This window comes from Prunus mume, linkage group LG2 (assembly GCF_029339155.1).
Source record: "Prunus mume cultivar Tortuosa linkage group LG2, ASM2933915v1, whole genome shotgun sequence".
NCBI lineage: Eukaryota > Viridiplantae > Streptophyta > Magnoliopsida > Rosales > Rosaceae > Prunus > Prunus mume.
The window spans coordinates 5388232-5405366 of NC_142699.1; the positions used below are offsets into that span (position 1 = coordinate 5388232).

Below are 17135 nucleotides of genomic sequence, written 5' to 3' on the forward strand. Positions count from 1 at the left end.
AGATGTGTTGTAAATTAGAAAATGACTTTCTAACTAAAGGAGTCACCTCCGTACCAAACTTAGACCAGTAGTCACACTAACACAAATCATTTGCGTGTACAATATACTTACAGTATTAACAATATTGAAAAGAAGAATGCAAGAAATTTAGACCAGTACAAGAAAAACTATAAAATAAGAAAATTAAAATGAATAAATAAATAAGAGAAGAGGAATCAGTCTTTTGATTAAGGTTCCATCTTAGAACTTTGACAGCTACAAAGGTATAACAAATTGAAATTAAATATGCAAAAAATTACACAACTTTTAAATTTTTATTTTTATTTTTTTTGGGGACAAAGTGACATCTTTTGATAAGGAGATTCATATTGTCTACACATATGATTAGATGTTGGTTCTCTCCTCCTCCCTATTGACTCAATCTCTAATTGGAGATAAAGCTTGATTTTAGTTAAAGCTCATAGGGCAATGGAGCTATAAAAAGATCCTTGAGACTTTGAGTATTATATGAAAGTAGAATAGTTCTGTATGCGTATGAATAATGGTCAATTGTCGACTATTAAAGTATTTAGATACGTGAGTGATTGTTAACTATTGACACTTAGCGTACATATAGGAACCTAGGCACATTGTAATGAAAAAACAAGGGGAAATGAAATGAAGGAAAAAGAGATAAGGATTGAGAGAGATCAATGATCAAGTGCCCCCCACTTCATTATTGATTGGTACAACCTTTTACTCCTTTACCGTACAAATTGCATGATTGAAAAAATGGTAACGGGCAAGAACACCCTTACCAAGTAAAGAGCTTTAGATTTTGTTTGACCACAATAGTTCTTAGCTACTTGCACAAGAAGAACATGTTTAAAAATAGTTACTTCAAGTCATAAAACAAACCCAGCAAGCCTCCATGCATGCAAAAGACCAGGAGTTACACAAATCCTATATGAATGATCACATTCCTCGACTTTATAGAAGGCAATGAGGTTTAAAATTCTGCAACCAACAACAACCAATGTCTTTATGTATCTGATTACACGTATTTTAAGGAGGCTTGCTATCTGTTTATCCCCAGACAAAGAGAAAATGGGAATTTTCAGGCAGATTGATAGGGTGGTGGGCTAAGATTTTGGGACACGGGCTAGTGAGAACACAGCAGAGGTTGTGCTGCTTTTTCAGCCTTTGTTTTTTCTAGGGAAGTTCAGAAAGGATGAGGATGAGAGACCGAACTTATTAAGGTAAGTGTAACGGCAATTTTGACCAGATGAGAAAGTTCCAATACCAATTCCAGCAGAGCCAACATTATTATTTGAGTTGGAAAATACCCAACAAGCATTAAATTCATATAAATATCAACATGGAAATAGAGCCATGTAGTTAAATCTTTACCAAACAACCTGCAGGTGTTGTTTTGTTGGTTCCCCTACTCAAACCGCTGCGTCCAAAAAAGGGATTATCTTGTACATGGAAATGATAATAATAGCATTTGAACCCTTCCTAATCTGGTTTTGGGTATGAGATTCTTAATTTTTGACCGTGAAAACTTGATTCATGAACACTGTAAAAAGAAGAGTGACACATTAGAGAAATGAAAAATCAAACGGCAATCTCGTACGTAAAGATGAATGTCCTTAGCCTAAATGCATAACACGTACAGTAACAAGATTTTATTTAGAATGAAAATTTGTTTGCATGAACAGTGAGAGTGAGATATAGGAAAGGTGGGATTCGACAGAGATTAAGTAAAAGATTAGTGAGAGATTAGAAAGAGAGAAGGAGAGATGCGTGGCTTGTATTACGGGTCATGTCCCTTCTCTTCTTTTAAGTGAAGAAAAAGAGACCAAAGAGACAAAGACACATCGGTTCTTTTGTGTTCTGGATTTGGGACCCTATCATATCTTTTATTTTTTGAAGAAAATTCTACGGTGGGAGAAAATAAATTTAATTTCATATTTTAAAATTTTATAAAATATAAATACAGATGGTCCGGTCTTGTCCCTACTCGCCGACTACCAGAGGAAGAAGATTATCTCCCATTTCCCCATTTCCCCATTTCCCACCACACACAGAAAAAACACTCATACAACAACTCAAACCCATTCAATCTACCGGGAGATATTTCAGATCTCTCACAGAGAGGAGAGAGTGAGAGAGAGTCTGTCTCTGTTTGTATGTGATTTTGTGGTGTTGTTTATTATGGATAAAAGCTGTCCATCTTCAACCTCTGACTCTGTTCTCACTTCTGCTACTACCAGCAGCGGTGGTGGCAGCAGCAGCTCCACCAGAGACAGCTACCTCAAACACCTCAACAAGCTTTCTCACAAGATCTCAAAACCCACAACCTCAAACAACAACACCTTCCTTAAAAAACCCAACTTTGAAAATCCAACACCTCCTCCTCCTCCTCCTGTTCCTCTTCCTCCACAACCTCAACAGCAACAACAGCAACAGCAACATCAGCCTCCGGTGTACAACATCAACAAAAACGACTTCCGCGACGTCGTTCAGAAGCTCACCGGCTCCCCCGCCCACCACGACCGCTTCTCCAACCCGCAGCCGCCGGCGGTCCACCCGCCCAAGCCCCAAATTAGCTCACGACTCCAGCGCATCCGCCCTCCCCCCCTCGCTCACGTTAGCAACCGCCCCCCTCCCTCGCTAGAATGCGCCGCCCCGCCCACCAACCCCAACGCCATCAACAACTCCATCATTCCACCCATGGGTTCCGCCGTCGCTCACTTCAACTCCATTGGACGGTCCACAACCCCGCTCTCGCCTCTCCCTCCTTTCCCAACCGTACACGCGGCGGCCGAGTCCCCCGTCTCAGCCTACATGCGGTACCTCCACAACTCAATCTCAGCCGTCGATGCTAACAAAAACCAGGCTTTCTCGGGATTCTCGCCGCTGGCCCCACTCGTGTCGCCGCGCTGGACCAATCAGACGCCGCAGCAGAATCTGCAGGCTGCGCCTTCGCAGCAGGGGATGCTTTCCTCGGCGAGTCAGCAACAACCGCCGGCGACGGCGATAGCGTCACAGCCGCAGTTCACTCTGCCTCCGTCACCGCTTCCGTTTGGGTGCTTGAATTCGCCGCGGTCACCGTACCCTTTGATGTCCCCAAATCAATTAGGGTTTCCTCAGCTTCCGCTCTCGCCGACAGTGCCTGTTCCAAGCCCTAGGTGGAGAGGTTTCTAAACGTTTCTTCGGGTAAGTCGAGCTCTAAACGCTGTCGTTTTAAGGTTTAGGGGTTTTTTTATATATATTTATTTTATAAAAAAGACAAGAACTTTGTACATTCTGGGTTGAGGGGCTTATTCAATCACCGGTGGGTGGACGGAAAATGGTTCACTGCCGGTTTAAATTAGGTTTTCTTTGTTTTGTAAATGGGATATATGAGAATGAGAGACATGTAGGTTTGTTCTTTGTCTGGTATTGGATATTTTGGGGGTTAATCAAAGGGTTATATATACGGAATTTGTGTTGCTAAAGGATGCTTTTGTAGGTTTTTTTTTGGGTGAATTATCTCAGTTTGTGAACATTTTCTATGAACTGAAATTTCTATATGTGTGTTTGCTGATTGGATGGATGGTATAACATGTCTGGCGAGTTGGGTAGCTGAGCTCTTCCACCTCCATTCATGTGGGCAGAAGGTCGAAATCCCCAGGCACCCCAATGAATATTTGTGTGTAAACCCCCCTTCCCAATCGCATGTACTTAAAAAAAATAAATAAATAAAATGTCTGGGTCAATTTTGCTTGCCAATATTCAATAACCGAAATGGTAGCAAGACGCCACAAATGAGATTGGTGCTAAGCTTACTACATAGTATAGTTGATGTTGATCAAACTCCAAAAATGTTTTGTATTCCATGTTCAAACAAAATTTGTTGCCTAATTTAGAAAAAAATGCTTTTGCTTTGACCAGTTATGTGGATATTGATAAAAATGTTTTGGCTGGAAGCCTGGGGCCATGAAATGTTGTTTTGAAGCCTTACTATGCTGTGGTTCTTTACCAGTGCCCTTCGGTTATCAGATTTTTCTTATTAGGCTTTGTTTTTCTCATCATACTTACTATGCTATGGAGTTTTTGGCTTCTGCATATCCTAAGTGCCTTTAAATAGAAATTGTTATTGCCAGCGTGTCTAGCCCAGAGGAAAAGAGCCTTGTCTTGCATAGTAGTGGTCCTCATGTTCAAACTCCCATGGCACAGTGGTAGTGTGTGTGTATGAGAGAAATCCTCCTTCTGTATGTAGTTTAAACTATTGCTTGTACCAAAAAAAAAAAAAAAGTTATTTTATTTTAAGCTCGTAGAAACTGCTAAGCTAATAAGTTCAGTGAGAAGTTAACAATATGAAGTTGATGAATGGAAAAATTAATAGAATTCCAAAGGTAGATTGGTAAAGAGATTAGTGCAGCAAAAAGTTGTGTTTGGATTCTAGTGGGCTTTGCAGTGCAGAGAGTTGTGGAGAAGGAGATTGTCTTAGGTGCAAATCTAGTGCCATGTCATGTTGATTAGGTAAAACAAGCCATAATGAAAATGTAATCTGTTTGTAGACCCAAATAATTTATATTCAAAAGTTTGTGAACCCACGTGAAGTAAGCAAATATGGAGTTTACTAGTAAATGGTGAGTCTTCCAAGCAATAATTAAGTGCTCCATCATTATTAGTTTGTTGTAAGGTCTTTGTTTATAGAGAAGGTTAACCATATCCAAGGCACCCAAATTCCATGCTTTTAGGTTGTAAGGTTATACTTTGTTTTCAGCCAAGTTGGTCAAACTCCTTATTTTTCTTGGTGTCACTTGAATCTTGATATTAGACAAATAAAATTATAAGAAAACGGTGATGATATAGATAAAATTCAAATAACCAATCCTTTTTTAGGAGGGGAGGGGGAGAGAAGAACTTAACCCTTCCACCCATCACTTTTCCTATGTTCAATGGATTACAGGACTTAAAAAATCTTCTCTCTCCCTTGCTGTCCACTTGCCCTGGAACATCTGTAATGTAAACCAATGGTTTATTTTATTTTTCCACGGCAACAGATTTTACAGCAAAATTTATTTCATTTGCACTTAACGATGGGAACAAGTGTCCCTGATGTATCATGTTTGGTTTGTGACGTGTTTTGTTTGAAGCTATCAAATTATGACATGATTTAGCATCGCACTTTTGAGAGAGATGATGATGGGGTTCTCTTTTTTCCTTTTTCTTTAAGAAGGATGATGAGATTCTAGGAATCTTATTCACATTTCTTGAATGTGGGTTGAATTTGGGTTTTGGATGCCCATGGCAAGAGATGCGAACACCGGCAATTTTTGGTTTTTTGGTAACAAGTGATATTGGGGACGGAAAATTTGAAAGAGGACTTCAAATGCGTATGTAAATATTTTTAACTACTTGAGTTATAAGTCCGTGCAACACCATCATTCTTCTGGTGTATTTATCTGTAGCTTTAGAATATAAGCAAATGCCGTTGGTGTTAACTTGTTAATCTGTGACGAGCGACGAGTGATTTTGATTGTAGGGTAGAAGACACATCTACGATGAGTTTAGGTTTGCGTGTGATTGTGAACTACCAACGTTATATTTTGAAACTAAAATCACACTGATTTTACGCGTACACTTTTAATGACGCATGTGCATATGTTTTGCAGAATGCCCCACAATATTTTTATATTTATCTATCGGATATTATTTTCTGGTTTGATGGTGAAACTCCACCTCTATACAAGCAAGTTATCCACTCCATGTCTAAATCATGATGAACTAGAGATGGGCGGTAGGTCACGATTGGACACTAAGTTAGGCATCAATCATGGCCTATGACAAGGTGTAGGCAAACAAATTCTTGGTGATAACTCAACCAAGATGGTCTCTCTGATGTTTTTTCTTCTTCAATGCAACTAGGATTTCTGTTTGCACTAGATTTATTTGAACACTCGTCAAATCACGTGTTGCGAACTTAGAAGTTTTCAATGTCAAAAACTGAAATGAAATTATCCAAAAACACAAGGTTCTCACATTTTCACCCCATAATCATCGTAGCTGACATTTAGCTAATCCTTCATACTACTTTTCTAGATTTCATTGTAGATGGTAGAGAAAATGAAGGGAAAAAAAAGAGGGAGTGAAGTGAAGGAGATTTATTCTTAGAAGACTTAGCAATTTGTTTCGGGTGCACACAAATTGTCGAAATTATCAAGCAGGTGCCCAAAGAAATATTCAAATAAGGATGTCCAGAGACAGAAACTGAGTGTAAACATAAAATAGCATGATGCATGTAAAACAGGCCATAACAAGCACTGCACAGAGAAATTATTAAGCTAATAAATATTGAGCTTTATGCATGGTTTATAAAAGCTCGGGAGCAACACATATTCTGTTAGAGGTATAGCTCAAAACTGGGAAAGAACACAAGTTGCGTTTGAGAGCAGAGCTCCAAAACTTGGTTTAAGCTAGAAATTAGTCAAACAGACATGAGCCCCGTGACACTCGAATCGGCTCGACACGTGTTCGATAATTTTTTATACACGTATTTATGTTACCCCGCTGAATTTTTATAATTTAATTTTAATGAAACTCCCAATTTTTTATTAGCTCAAGAGTGACGACTTGATTAGCAACCTAGTCTTAGTTTGAGATGGTGGAGATGCGTACGCATCAATCAAAACTTGATACGATTGATTAATAAAAATATATCGAAGATCTGGGATGATTAAGTCAAACAGATTATATTATTTAAGACAAATTCAAACTGATCCAAAACACCATATTGTCGCCGTTTCCATTTTCCACTTCACTACGAGCACGCCGAGTGTTGGGCCCCAGATTTCCGCACCCACTAGGGCATCCAAACCAAAACTCAGTCTTGAGGATAAATGGGCGGTCAAAGAACTTCACTGTCCCCACCCAAAAAGTGAAGCAAAACAAGGACTTTATGGTATTTCATCACAAATAATAAAACAAGAAGGAAGGATGGCGTTGAAATATACCAATCAATTCGATGCTACTAAAGAGATCACATGTATTGTATCCAATCAGACAAGCTCATTTTCAAAGGAAATGGAAGATCCTTCACAATCATGAAGTCACATGCAACTTTTATAAAAGTTGATTAAGACTTGTCTACACGAACAACAAATCTCAACCCAAAATGAGGAGAAAATAAAACTATATGTGATATTAACCAGGCATACTGAGAATTTGAGATCAAACAGATGGGATATTTGAGCCAAGATGTTTTTTCCCAACACAGAGACACAAAGCTTCAATATCCAATTCAGAAACACATAATTGAGAAAACAGACTACTTAAAAGGCAAAAAATTAAAGGAGAAAAAAAAAAGATAAATGAAAAATAAAAACCCAGTTTGTCAACCATTCAATTGGGAAGACAAGAATGCCTAGAATAGGAATAGAACTTGAATTAGCCAGGGTTACCTCCTCCTATTAAAAACATATAGAGGAGAAGTTCAACCCTAAATTGCAGCCATGGAAGGTGCTCACTGCTTTGGTTCCTCAGGCTTGGGTGCTGCTTCTTTAATCTCATCCGCCCCATCATCCTGAAGACAAATCAATGCATAAGTCAAAATCAGTATTCAATAAATTGCACAAGAAAAAGCAAAGAGAAGGGGAAATCCATATGATTCATATGAATAATACCTGCATGTCAGAGGTCCACAGAGTGAGGTTGTCACGGAGAAGTTGCATTATCAAAGTGCTGTCCTTGTATGACTCCTCGCCGAGCGTGTCCAACTCTGCGATTGCCTCATCAAAAGCCTGGTGGAAGTTGCAGAATCAAAACCAAAGTTAGAAACTGCTACAAATGTAAAATCTTTCGGATTCAGTTTCATGATTAAGAGTCAATCACCTGTTTGGCGAGATTGCAAGCGCGATCAGGCGAGTTCAGAATCTCATAGTAGAACACAGAGAAGTTGAGAGCCAATCCCAGACGGATCGGATGCGTTGGTGCCAGTTCTGCATTGGCAATGTCCTGAAAACACACAAAACACAAAGCATCCAATTTACACTCGAATCAAAGAATAAATAGATCCATAAACAAAAGCTTCCCATCCATAATTCTACCAACAATTCGATCTACACTAAAAAAATTGATCTAAAATCTGCACACAGTTCGATCTATTTGTACAATCTGAACTAACCATTTTGTTTACCAGTTGGATCCTACACATTGCATCCCACAAAATGATCAAATTAGAGATGTTACACACAATTTTCTGCACACAATTTGGTCTATACCGAAAATTTGACGAAAATCTCCAACAATTCAATCTATTTATTCCATCTGAGCTGACCATCAGTCTAGCAATAGATTGAGATGGTAGTCAGTGAAGTTGAAATACCTGAGCAGCTTTGTAGGCGGAGAGAGTGCTCTCGGCAGCCTCCTTGCGCTCGTTGCCGGTCTTGAACTCAGCAAGATAGCGATGGTAATCGCCCTTCATCTTGAGGTAGAAGACCTTGGAGTCGCCGGCGAAGGCGGAAGGGATGAGTCGCGAGTCGAGCAACTTGAGAATGCCATCGCAGATGTTGGAGAGCTCGGTCTCGATCTTGGATCGGTAGTCGCGGATCATGGCGACGTGGTCGTCGTTGCCGCGGCTCTCCTCCTTCTGCTCGATGGAGGAGATGATGCGCCAGGAGGCCCGGCGAGCGCCGATCACGTTCTTGTAGGCGACGGAGAGGAGGTTGCGCTCCTCCACGGTGAGCTCCTCCTTCTCGGCGGAGGCCGAGACCTTCTCGACGAACTCCACCATCTCCTCGTAGCGCTCAGCTTGCTCCGCGAGCTTCGCCATGTACACGTTCTCTTCACGGGGCGAGGGTGTGGTTGCCGCCATTGTTGGTGAGCTTGTGAGATTGGGTTCACACAGAGAGAGACAGAGAGAGAGGGACGGAGGGGAAGAGGAGTTGGGATTGGATCTTGAGATCTGGCGCAGAGAGGTTTGAGGGGAAATGGGGTGTTATTTTTGGGGGTAGTGGAGCGATAATTGCGTTGTGAGAAGGAGAGATCTGGGCCGTTGGATCAACTCTGCATGTTTGGCAATTGGCTGGTGCAGAAGAACAAGCAGCTGGCAAACACGGGACTTTTTTATTTTATTTTCACAAATAATAACACGGGGTTTTGATTTTGAACTGGAAAAAGGTGCGCTTTTTTATTTGAATGTGCAGTTGGCAGACGCTGGCTTTTGGATTTCAAACGTCTGAAACAGTGTTGTCTTGGATTCTCCAATAAGGGGAGATTTTGGTAGGGCCATTGGGCTTTGATACCAAGTATGTCCAATGGCAGTCTGGGCTATTTAACGGGCCTGTCCACATTTTGCCCTTTTCTTGTCCACACAAGATGGACTCCCGGCCTCTTTTGGTTGTTGAACTGTACTAAACCGGTGTTGAGTTCAAGAAACTTCTTACGAGTTCAAGTCATTTAGAAAAGTTAATATAGATCCAAATTCCTATTGAGAAATTGGGTTTAATTCTCGGATTTGGTGACTTTGATCCAAGTCCTTTGACTTTTGTGCCACATAGTATTACATTCATTTTAAAATATTTTTTGATGTAAACTTTTTATTATCTTATTTTACAAATCATTTTTTGTTCCAATGTTGACCCTTTTGACTTGAATTTGGTAATAATCATTTATGTCACATTGCTTATTGCCTAAAACTAAAAATGCGAGGATTAAACCCAATTACAACTAATCGTTTTAGACCTAATCTAAGAAGCCCTAACATTTATATAAGTTTACTAAATAAAGACAAGAATATTAGTCCAATTTTATTGAAATAGTCTAGTCCAAGTTAAGCCACCGAACGTGTCCAAAATAATAATGTAGCTTAGTGACACTAATCGACCACTTGATGGCTGCAAGATGTAAGCATCCAAGAGAAAAAAGAAAAAAGAAAAAGAAGAAGAAGCATTACATAACTACTCATCATCAACTAGGCTAATTTGAGAACATCATTGTTATCAAAGAATTCTCCTCCCAATCTGGGACATGTACATGTTCCGTTATTTGGCTTAATCCATGACTTGGCATCATACAAGGTTGAAAATAGTTGAAGAAAGTGGATCTTACACCAACCATGAAATTACTTAGCACTCTTAAAAACTAATTTAGAGAGAACTGTATATTTTGATTGATTTTGAAGCCAACTTCAGTCTTCTTAAGACATTATGATTTGTTTTGTGGGCGGACTTGAGACGATTGCATTCAAACTCAAACTCAAACCTAACCCGAAATAATGTTTATTTCCTAAACTTTTAACCAGTTTGTTCGGACTTTCTTAATCAACTTCATTAACAATTGACTGATATGTGACGAACTCTTTATTGAAAATTTGAATTAGTTATATTCACAAATACTCATATAAATTAGTAAATTAAACAAGAGCCCCAAAACAGCACAATCATACACCATAGTTAATACATCAAAAGCATAGGAAAATAATTAAAAATATTTGGCACGTGATATAAAGAGAGGCACGTTGTTGTTGTCCTAAAGCTGTAGACGCCTACCTACATGCAGGTTATAATGGTCATCTACAACTTCAAGATACAACCCTTGAAACTCACCGATCCGTTAGGCACAATCACAACAGACAGGGTACTAAGTGTTTATTAAATTGCGCATTAGACATATGAGAGAAAGAAGGGACAATACAGAAACATAGAGTACTGGAAGACATGAGAAGAGGGAATAGAACATACTGTTCTTTGTAAGGTGTTCCTATTTCATAGAACTCTATATGCATCTTTAGTGATAAACATGACTTTTACTTGACCTTCTAGTAAAACCTAATTATAATAAATAAAGTTTTGGGATCTTAACAAATAAAGTGTTATGTATTATAAATAACATAAATATCCAACACCTTTCTTAATCAACTCTATAAACAATTGATCGATACATGACAAAAATGACATATGAACCCGAGACATCCACTCACTTGGACAGAAGAATGAAGGAAGATTATTTTTTTTTTTTTGTATGTTGGAAACTAAAAGATAGTGACAGTGGCACCAACTGCCGGGTCCATGGGAAATGTACCTATAATTTGTAGTGTATAAATCTCAAAAAGGAACCGCAAAGTAGAACCTGAAATGTGAAAGGGAAAACAAACTGCTGATACGATAGGTTGCCGACTTAAAGCAGCCAAGCCAAGGTTGGTTTTGGCATGTAGCTCCATTTAGTCAATCAGTGAAGCCTTCTTCACACTGCATGACAGAACAAAACTTCACTTCCAATCTTCACCGAAAACTCCAAATCCTTTTTTTTTAACTTTCACCCAACTGCATGCCGTCAAACACTGTTTCAGTGTGTCTGTGTGGCCTCTGTCTTTCCGAGGCTTTTTTATGATAATTCTTTCTCACCAACCCTGTTTTTAACTTGTCCTCCTAAACCCTCCAAAAGGATTCATTTACAAGATAACAAGAGAGTGCATTTTGGGGTTCATTGTGTTTAGTGTTATGGAGAGGTATGAGATTGTGAAGGATATTGGGACTGGGAATTTTGGGGTGGCCAGGCTGGTCAGAGACAAGTTCACAAAAGAACTCCTTGCTGTCAAGTTCATTGAAAGAGGCCAGAAGGTCTCTGTTTTTCATTTTTTGTCAAATCGAATTCTCTGCTCTCTTTTTTCTTCTTGGTTTTGGGTTTGATCCATTTCTTTGGTGATGCAGATAGCTGAACATGTGCGGAGGGAAATCATGAACCACAGATCATTGAAGCATCCCAATATTGTTCGATTCAAAGAGGTCAGTTAAATAATGTGTTTTAGTCCTATATATAGCATTAGCTGCTTCTTCCTTTCTTGTCTACTTCTGCTCTGCCTCATGTTCACATATTCTGTCCTGGTCCCTTGACAGATACCGATGGCATGTTCTCTATATATTTTGCATAAGCATTGCATAAGTATTGGGGTGTCATTTTCTTGCAGGTCCTGCTGACACCAACTCATCTAGCCATCGTAATGGAGTATGCGGAGGGGGGAGAACTCTTTGAGAGAATACACAGTGCTGGTAGATTTAGTGAGGATGAGGTAAATAAATTTCTGAGGGGGAGAGACTTTCATATGGAAAAAATTTGTAGTTTAGAATATGGCATCTCTGAATGTCCCCTGAAAATGGCATACATATACATTTTTGTTCTTCTTTTTTTCTCAATTTTATTGTTCTTTTGCATCAGGCAAGGTATTTCTTCCAGCAATTGATATCAGGAGTTAGTTACTGTCATTCAATGGTATGTAAATCGGCCGTCTTCTGTTAATGTGTTAATCTGCTATTTCTTTCTCTCATTATCTTTTGTAGTGTTGATTGTAGTAGGGAAATAATTCATTTGTGGCACTGGCAGCACATCTGTCATAGGGACCTTAAGCTTGAAAATACACTCTTAGATGGCAGCACAGCACCCCGTGTGAAAATATGCGATTTCGGACACTCAAAGGTACTCCACAAATCCTAGAGTACAGATCCACGTTAGGGATTCAGGTTAACCGGACTTCGAGTTATTAATTCTTTCACTATGTTTTGTAGTCAGTACTGCATTCTCAGCCAAAATCTGCTGTAGGAACACCAGCTTATATTGCACCTGAGGTCCTATCTAAAAGCAATTATGATGGAAAGGTAAGTCCAATTCTTGTGCATTTTCATTGACTATGTAGCTTGCTATTGCGTTAAACATCTTTCGAATCTAATCTTAAGACATTACAGATTTCAGATGTTTGGTCTTGCGGAGTCACCTTATATGTGATGATTGTTGGATCATACCCCTTTGAAGATCCTGAAGAACCTATAAACTTCAAAAAAACAATTGAGGTCAGTGACATTACAACCTTTTTGACTAATAAAATGGAACAGAAATTAGATCAGATTTGCTAGTTCTTTTTTGAGTTGTAGCTAACATGCTATATGTGTCTTATGGCAGCGGATCCTTAATGTACACTACTCAATTCCTGATTTTATCCGAGTTTCCAAGGAATGCAGACATCTCTTGTCTCTTATATTCGTAGCAAACCCCGAAAAGGTAATTAGAGTTAATCACAGGTTTAACTTAAGCAATGAACTTTGGTATACTGCTAACTAACACGAGGAGTTTCCTTGAGTTCTGTTTCTCCTCCTCATTCTTACAAATATCTGGTTTTGGCTACTGAGGTTGGCTTTCTCATTGCGGCCTCTACTTACATATCCTTGCAGAGAATAACAATCCCAGAAATTGAAAGCCACCCTTGGTTCGTAAAGAACTTACCTATCGAACTTATGGAAAAAGTCGGAAGCTGGCAGTGCAAAGATGCAAATAATCCATCCCAAAGCGTTGAAGAAGTTCTATCCTTAATACAACAGGCACGAAATCCTTCAGAAGAGGCCCCAAATGCTGCTGGTAGGCCTCTCATGGGAAGCAAGAGCATGGATCTTTGATGATTTGGATATTGCTAATGTTGAAGATATTGAAACAAGTGGTCATTTTGTATTTCCAAATATGAGTAATTAAATTGTATATACAAATCAGTTTACATTCTGGCATATTAGAGCATGTGCACCCCAAAAGGCTAAGGCTAAGGCAAAGGCAAGGCAAGGGCTGCCTGCCACTATTCACGTGAAAGCAGTAGGGCAATGACAAGAAAAAAAGAAAGAATATGCAACAAAATATAAACAATTTATAAATGCAAGAAATAAAATGATTATGCAAGAAAGAAAAAAAAAACATGCAACCAAATATAAATAATTTAGAAATGCAAGAAATAAAATGATTATGCAAGAAAAAAATAAATATGGAAGAAAATATAAACAATTTACAAATATTGGAAGGAGAAGAGTTTGTATGAGGATTTGATGTGAAAAGTGAATAAAATTGTTATGTATTTATAGGGAAAACATCCATAAAATTTTTTTTTTTTCAATTTTTTGGCTCTGACGTCAATGCCTTCGGGCTTGAGCCCGAAGTAGGAGTAGCATTTTAGACTAAAAACCGCAAAAACAAACCGATAATTTACCGCAATAGCAAAAATGAACCGCATTTGCGATTGCGGTTGTATTTGATTTTCAAACTTGCAGTTACCGCAAACCGCGACTATATTTATAAATAAATAAAAATTGTATTTTGTATATAGCATTGGTGCTCAAACAACACAACGGGGTCCTTCAAATCCACTCACCACCACCAACACTTGAGTTTGTAACTTTAATTTATAACATTGGTGCATTGCATTTTCCTTTTAGTTTGTAACTTTAATTAACTTTGAATTGAATTTTTCCTTTGGGTTGTAACTTTAATTCATTTTGCATTGCATTTTCCTTTTGGTTTGTAACTTTAAAGAATTTGGAATTGGAATGCTTGAGAAGTTGAGGTTATGAATGCTTGAGAAGTTGAGGAGATTGAGAATTTATATATGCTTGAGAAGTTGAGGTTGTGAATTTATATTTTTAAATTAAAGTATGCTTGAAATCAAAAGGCTTCAAAAGAATCATCAAAATTAGGCATAAAATGTGGAAGATTGGATTTTTATGACACAAAAAGAACTTGCAGTTTTAAACCGCTAATTTATGGTAATTGACCGCTTTTTGCAGTTTCAAAAATCATCATACCTCAAATAGTCGGTCGGTTTGCGGTTTGAGCAAAAATTCACTTCTTGAATCGCAAAAACCCCTACCAGACAGGATCTGCTCTTGGATTTGCCCGGACTGGATTGGTAGCGCTGGAGGTCCAAACTTGGCATGAGGGGGCCTGTTGCCCTGGCAGGCCTCCTGCGCTGGACATGCTCTTACAAGCCCCATCTACAATATTCATTTTCAACAAGTCTTCATCAGGAGGTTTTATCACCGCATCCTATTTGACCAAAAACAGGAGGAGAAATTAATTACCCTAAATCCAGCCCATATTTATTTTCTATACGTAGGGCAAATGTTGTGTGCACAGATTGTTTAATTCACAACTTCTAGTGACTTTAAGGATATGAAATATAACCCAAGATAGAAAATTGCAGCTAGCCCATTGAAAACAAATGAAAATGTCTAAAAATATGCCCCCAGCCCCTGGTTTAGTTGACCAAAGTTTGTGCTAAAAGTCCTCTCTCTTCACCCCTTTATTTATCACAAAGGTGCAAAAAAATCTATCATCAAGAGCAATGGACACCAACTGTAGAATGCAGAAAAGCAAAATCCAAACGCTGTATGAAGCCTGCAATCTTTTATTTTCCCAGAAAATGCTCCCAACTTCCCAACAAGTTCAATGGCTGAAAATTTTCATGGGTATGATTTACTTGGTCATTTTGTTCATGCTTGCACTTATGTTTACATTGGACTGAAAGTTTTATAGGCTCAAATTTTTATCACACGCAGGCACGTTTAAAGCAATAGATGTTGGAATTGATGAATTTGGTTTATGTGGATCGCCATCTACTAGCCCAAGGAGAGATAAGGGACTGATCTGTGGGCAAAGCATCTCCCAAATCACTTACATTCACATTCATGAATGTCACCATTTCTCTGTAAGTAGAGTTGCCCTAGCCCGCGCATTTATCAGACAATTAGATATATTATGTTGTCAAATCATCGATCAAAATTGCATTTATTTAACAGTCTGGTAACGTAACATATTGATAAAATGTTATGAGCAGATCGGCGTGTTTTGTTTCCCGGCTGGAGCGACACTTCCCCTTCATGATCACCCTGGAATGACAGTCTTTAGCAAACTCCTTTATGGTTCGTGTTATGTTAAAGCTTACGATTGGATCAACGGAGGAACTACTTCAGGCTTCAGAACATGTAAGAACCAATCATAATTCACTTCATAAAGAAAAATTTAAGCTGCAAGATTTAGTTATTTTGATAAACCTACTACATAAATTTTGGCAAAGACAACCTTTGATTTTGTGTTCTGTCTGTGGGCGCAGTTGGATTGGCAGGCAAGGTTTTAGATGGCATTATGAGGGCACCATGTGAGACTAGTGTACTATTTCCGACAAGTGGAGGGAACATTCATTCTTTTAGTGCAGTAACTCCCTGTGCTATCTTGGATGTATTGTCTCCACCTTACTCTGAGGAGCTTGGCAGGCCTTCTACTTATTTCTTGGAATTTCCTATTTCTTCTCTTCCTGGTAATTAAAACAAATTATATATCAATCCAATTTTAATTATAATTCTAAATTGCACATGGCTGATTTGGTCATCTGTCCAGTTTATGGAGCAGGATATGCAATGCTTGAGGAAGGAGAGCTACAAGATGATCTGGTGGTTGCTGGAGCACCATATCTTGGCCCTCCTATTGATGATGCTGGCATTGGCTGTTGTTGCCTTCTTGAATTTGTCAGTGTATAGTTTTATTTACTGCAGATTGATAGGATTGCCATACAATGCTTAAAACTTAATGAAATACAGATAGGCTCGGCTTAAGCCAAGCAGAGCATTTGGATTGCCAAAGAAAGGGTGCATGTGTTTTAATGTAAATATTGCTGCAATTTCCTAAAGTGGCAAAAAGAGCATTTACCTTACACATGTGGTTTTGTGTTTGAATCCTCCATCTCCCATATCACTTATCAAAAGAGTTTATAAAACATATAAAAAATCAATCAAATAGAAAAATCAATGGATCATCTAAATAAAACAAGCAAACACAATTATTTTATAACGTTAAAATAATTAGAGTAATAAACAAATGGGTAATTAATCTATAATTGAGCTGATTTCTTAGGTAAACAATTGTTAAAAACCACTTTTAAAAAATAGACAATTCACATCATAGCGAATTCAAAATAGTAGTTTGTGTCACATAACTTGGAAAATACTTTATCTTGTTTTCACCCAAAGAGAGAGAGAAAAAACATTCTCTTGTTTCTTTTTGCATGAAAGATATAAAATTTGTGCAAAAATTAATAAATCCATTTTTGGATAAAGCAGCAGCTGCATGCTTACGCGGCGCCTTACAGTGGGCGTGACCGCAATGGCCCAGAAACGTGGGCTTGACTTGACAGTGGAGCAATAGAAAAGAAAGCGCATAAAACATGGTTTTTGCAAAATACGAATCACTGTGACTGTCATTTGGCCTTTTTCCATTATCTGCAGTAAAATCTCTGTCCTTTCCTCTTTTGGGTCGTGAAATGTTCATCTCTGAAACAAATTAATACGAAAAATTTCTTAACT

General features: G+C 38.5%; 3 protein-coding genes and 1 pseudogene across 4 annotated transcripts; 3 read left to right on the top strand and 1 right to left on the bottom strand.

Annotated features, from left to right (window-relative positions):
• The first annotated feature begins 2010 nt into the window (after positions 1 to 2010).
• Positions 2011 to 3482, top strand: LOC103319624 (VQ motif-containing protein). Its single transcript, XM_089044321.1, has one exon. It carries the CDS (start codon positions 2197 to 2199, stop codon positions 3187 to 3189), a length of 993 nt encoding a protein of 330 aa, XP_088900447.1. The 5' UTR covers positions 2011 to 2196; the 3' UTR covers positions 3190 to 3482.
• A 3666-nt stretch (positions 3483 to 7148) lies between these two features.
• LOC103319563 (14-3-3-like protein) lies at positions 7149 to 9206 on the bottom strand. The gene is made up of 4 exons (XM_008221113.3): positions 8357 to 9206; positions 7864 to 7986; positions 7656 to 7772; positions 7149 to 7555 (listed from the first exon to the last, which is right to left on the bottom strand). Exons 1-4 carry the CDS (start codon positions 8843 to 8845, stop codon positions 7496 to 7498), a joined length of 789 nt encoding a protein of 262 aa, XP_008219335.1. The 5' UTR covers positions 8846 to 9206; the 3' UTR covers positions 7149 to 7495.
• A 2018-nt stretch (positions 9207 to 11224) lies between these two features.
• On the top strand, positions 11225 to 13520 carry LOC103319562 (serine/threonine-protein kinase SAPK2-like; annotated as a pseudogene). Its single transcript, XR_016123502.1, has 9 exons — positions 11225 to 11591; positions 11682 to 11756; positions 11939 to 12040; positions 12187 to 12240; positions 12352 to 12444; positions 12534 to 12623; positions 12711 to 12815; positions 12925 to 13023; positions 13194 to 13520. The product of XR_016123502.1 is annotated as a serine/threonine-protein kinase SAPK2-like (transcript).
• A 1600-nt stretch (positions 13521 to 15120) lies between these two features.
• LOC103319622 (plant cysteine oxidase 1-like) lies at positions 15121 to 16443 on the top strand. Its single transcript, XM_089047000.1, has 5 exons — positions 15121 to 15245; positions 15336 to 15484; positions 15614 to 15761; positions 15890 to 16093; positions 16186 to 16443. The coding sequence occupies exons 1-5, from the start codon at positions 15122 to 15124 to the stop codon at positions 16311 to 16313; spliced, it is 753 nt and encodes a 250-aa protein (XP_088903126.1). The 5' UTR covers position 15121; the 3' UTR covers positions 16314 to 16443.
• Positions 16444 to 17135: the final 692 nt, after the last annotated feature.

Bases quoted from the DNA above. Each gene is read 5' to 3' on its own strand.
- LOC103319624 (XM_089044321.1), top strand. From the start codon at position 2,197: ATGGATAAAAGCTGTCCATCTTCAACCTCTGACTCTGTTCTCACTTCT.
- LOC103319563 (XM_008221113.3), bottom strand. From the start codon at position 8,845: ATGGCGGCAACCACACCCTCGCCCCGTGAAGAGAACGTGTACATGGCG. The intron at 7,987-8,356 runs GTATTTCAACTT...GTGTGTTTTCAG, and splicing joins CCGCCTACAAAGCTGCTCAG to GACATTGCCAATGCAGAACT. The intron at 7,773-7,863 runs GTGATTGACTCT...AACTTCCACCAG, and splicing joins CTTGCAATCTCGCCAAACAG to GCTTTTGATGAGGCAATCGC.
- LOC103319622 (XM_089047000.1), top strand. From the start codon at position 15,122: ATGGACACCAACTGTAGAATGCAGAAAAGCAAAATCCAAACGCTGTAT. The intron at 15,485-15,613 runs GTAAGTAGAGTT...TGTTATGAGCAG, and splicing joins ATGAATGTCACCATTTCTCT to ATCGGCGTGTTTTGTTTCCC. The intron at 15,762-15,889 runs GTAAGAACCAAT...CTGTGGGCGCAG, and splicing joins TACTTCAGGCTTCAGAACAT to TTGGATTGGCAGGCAAGGTT.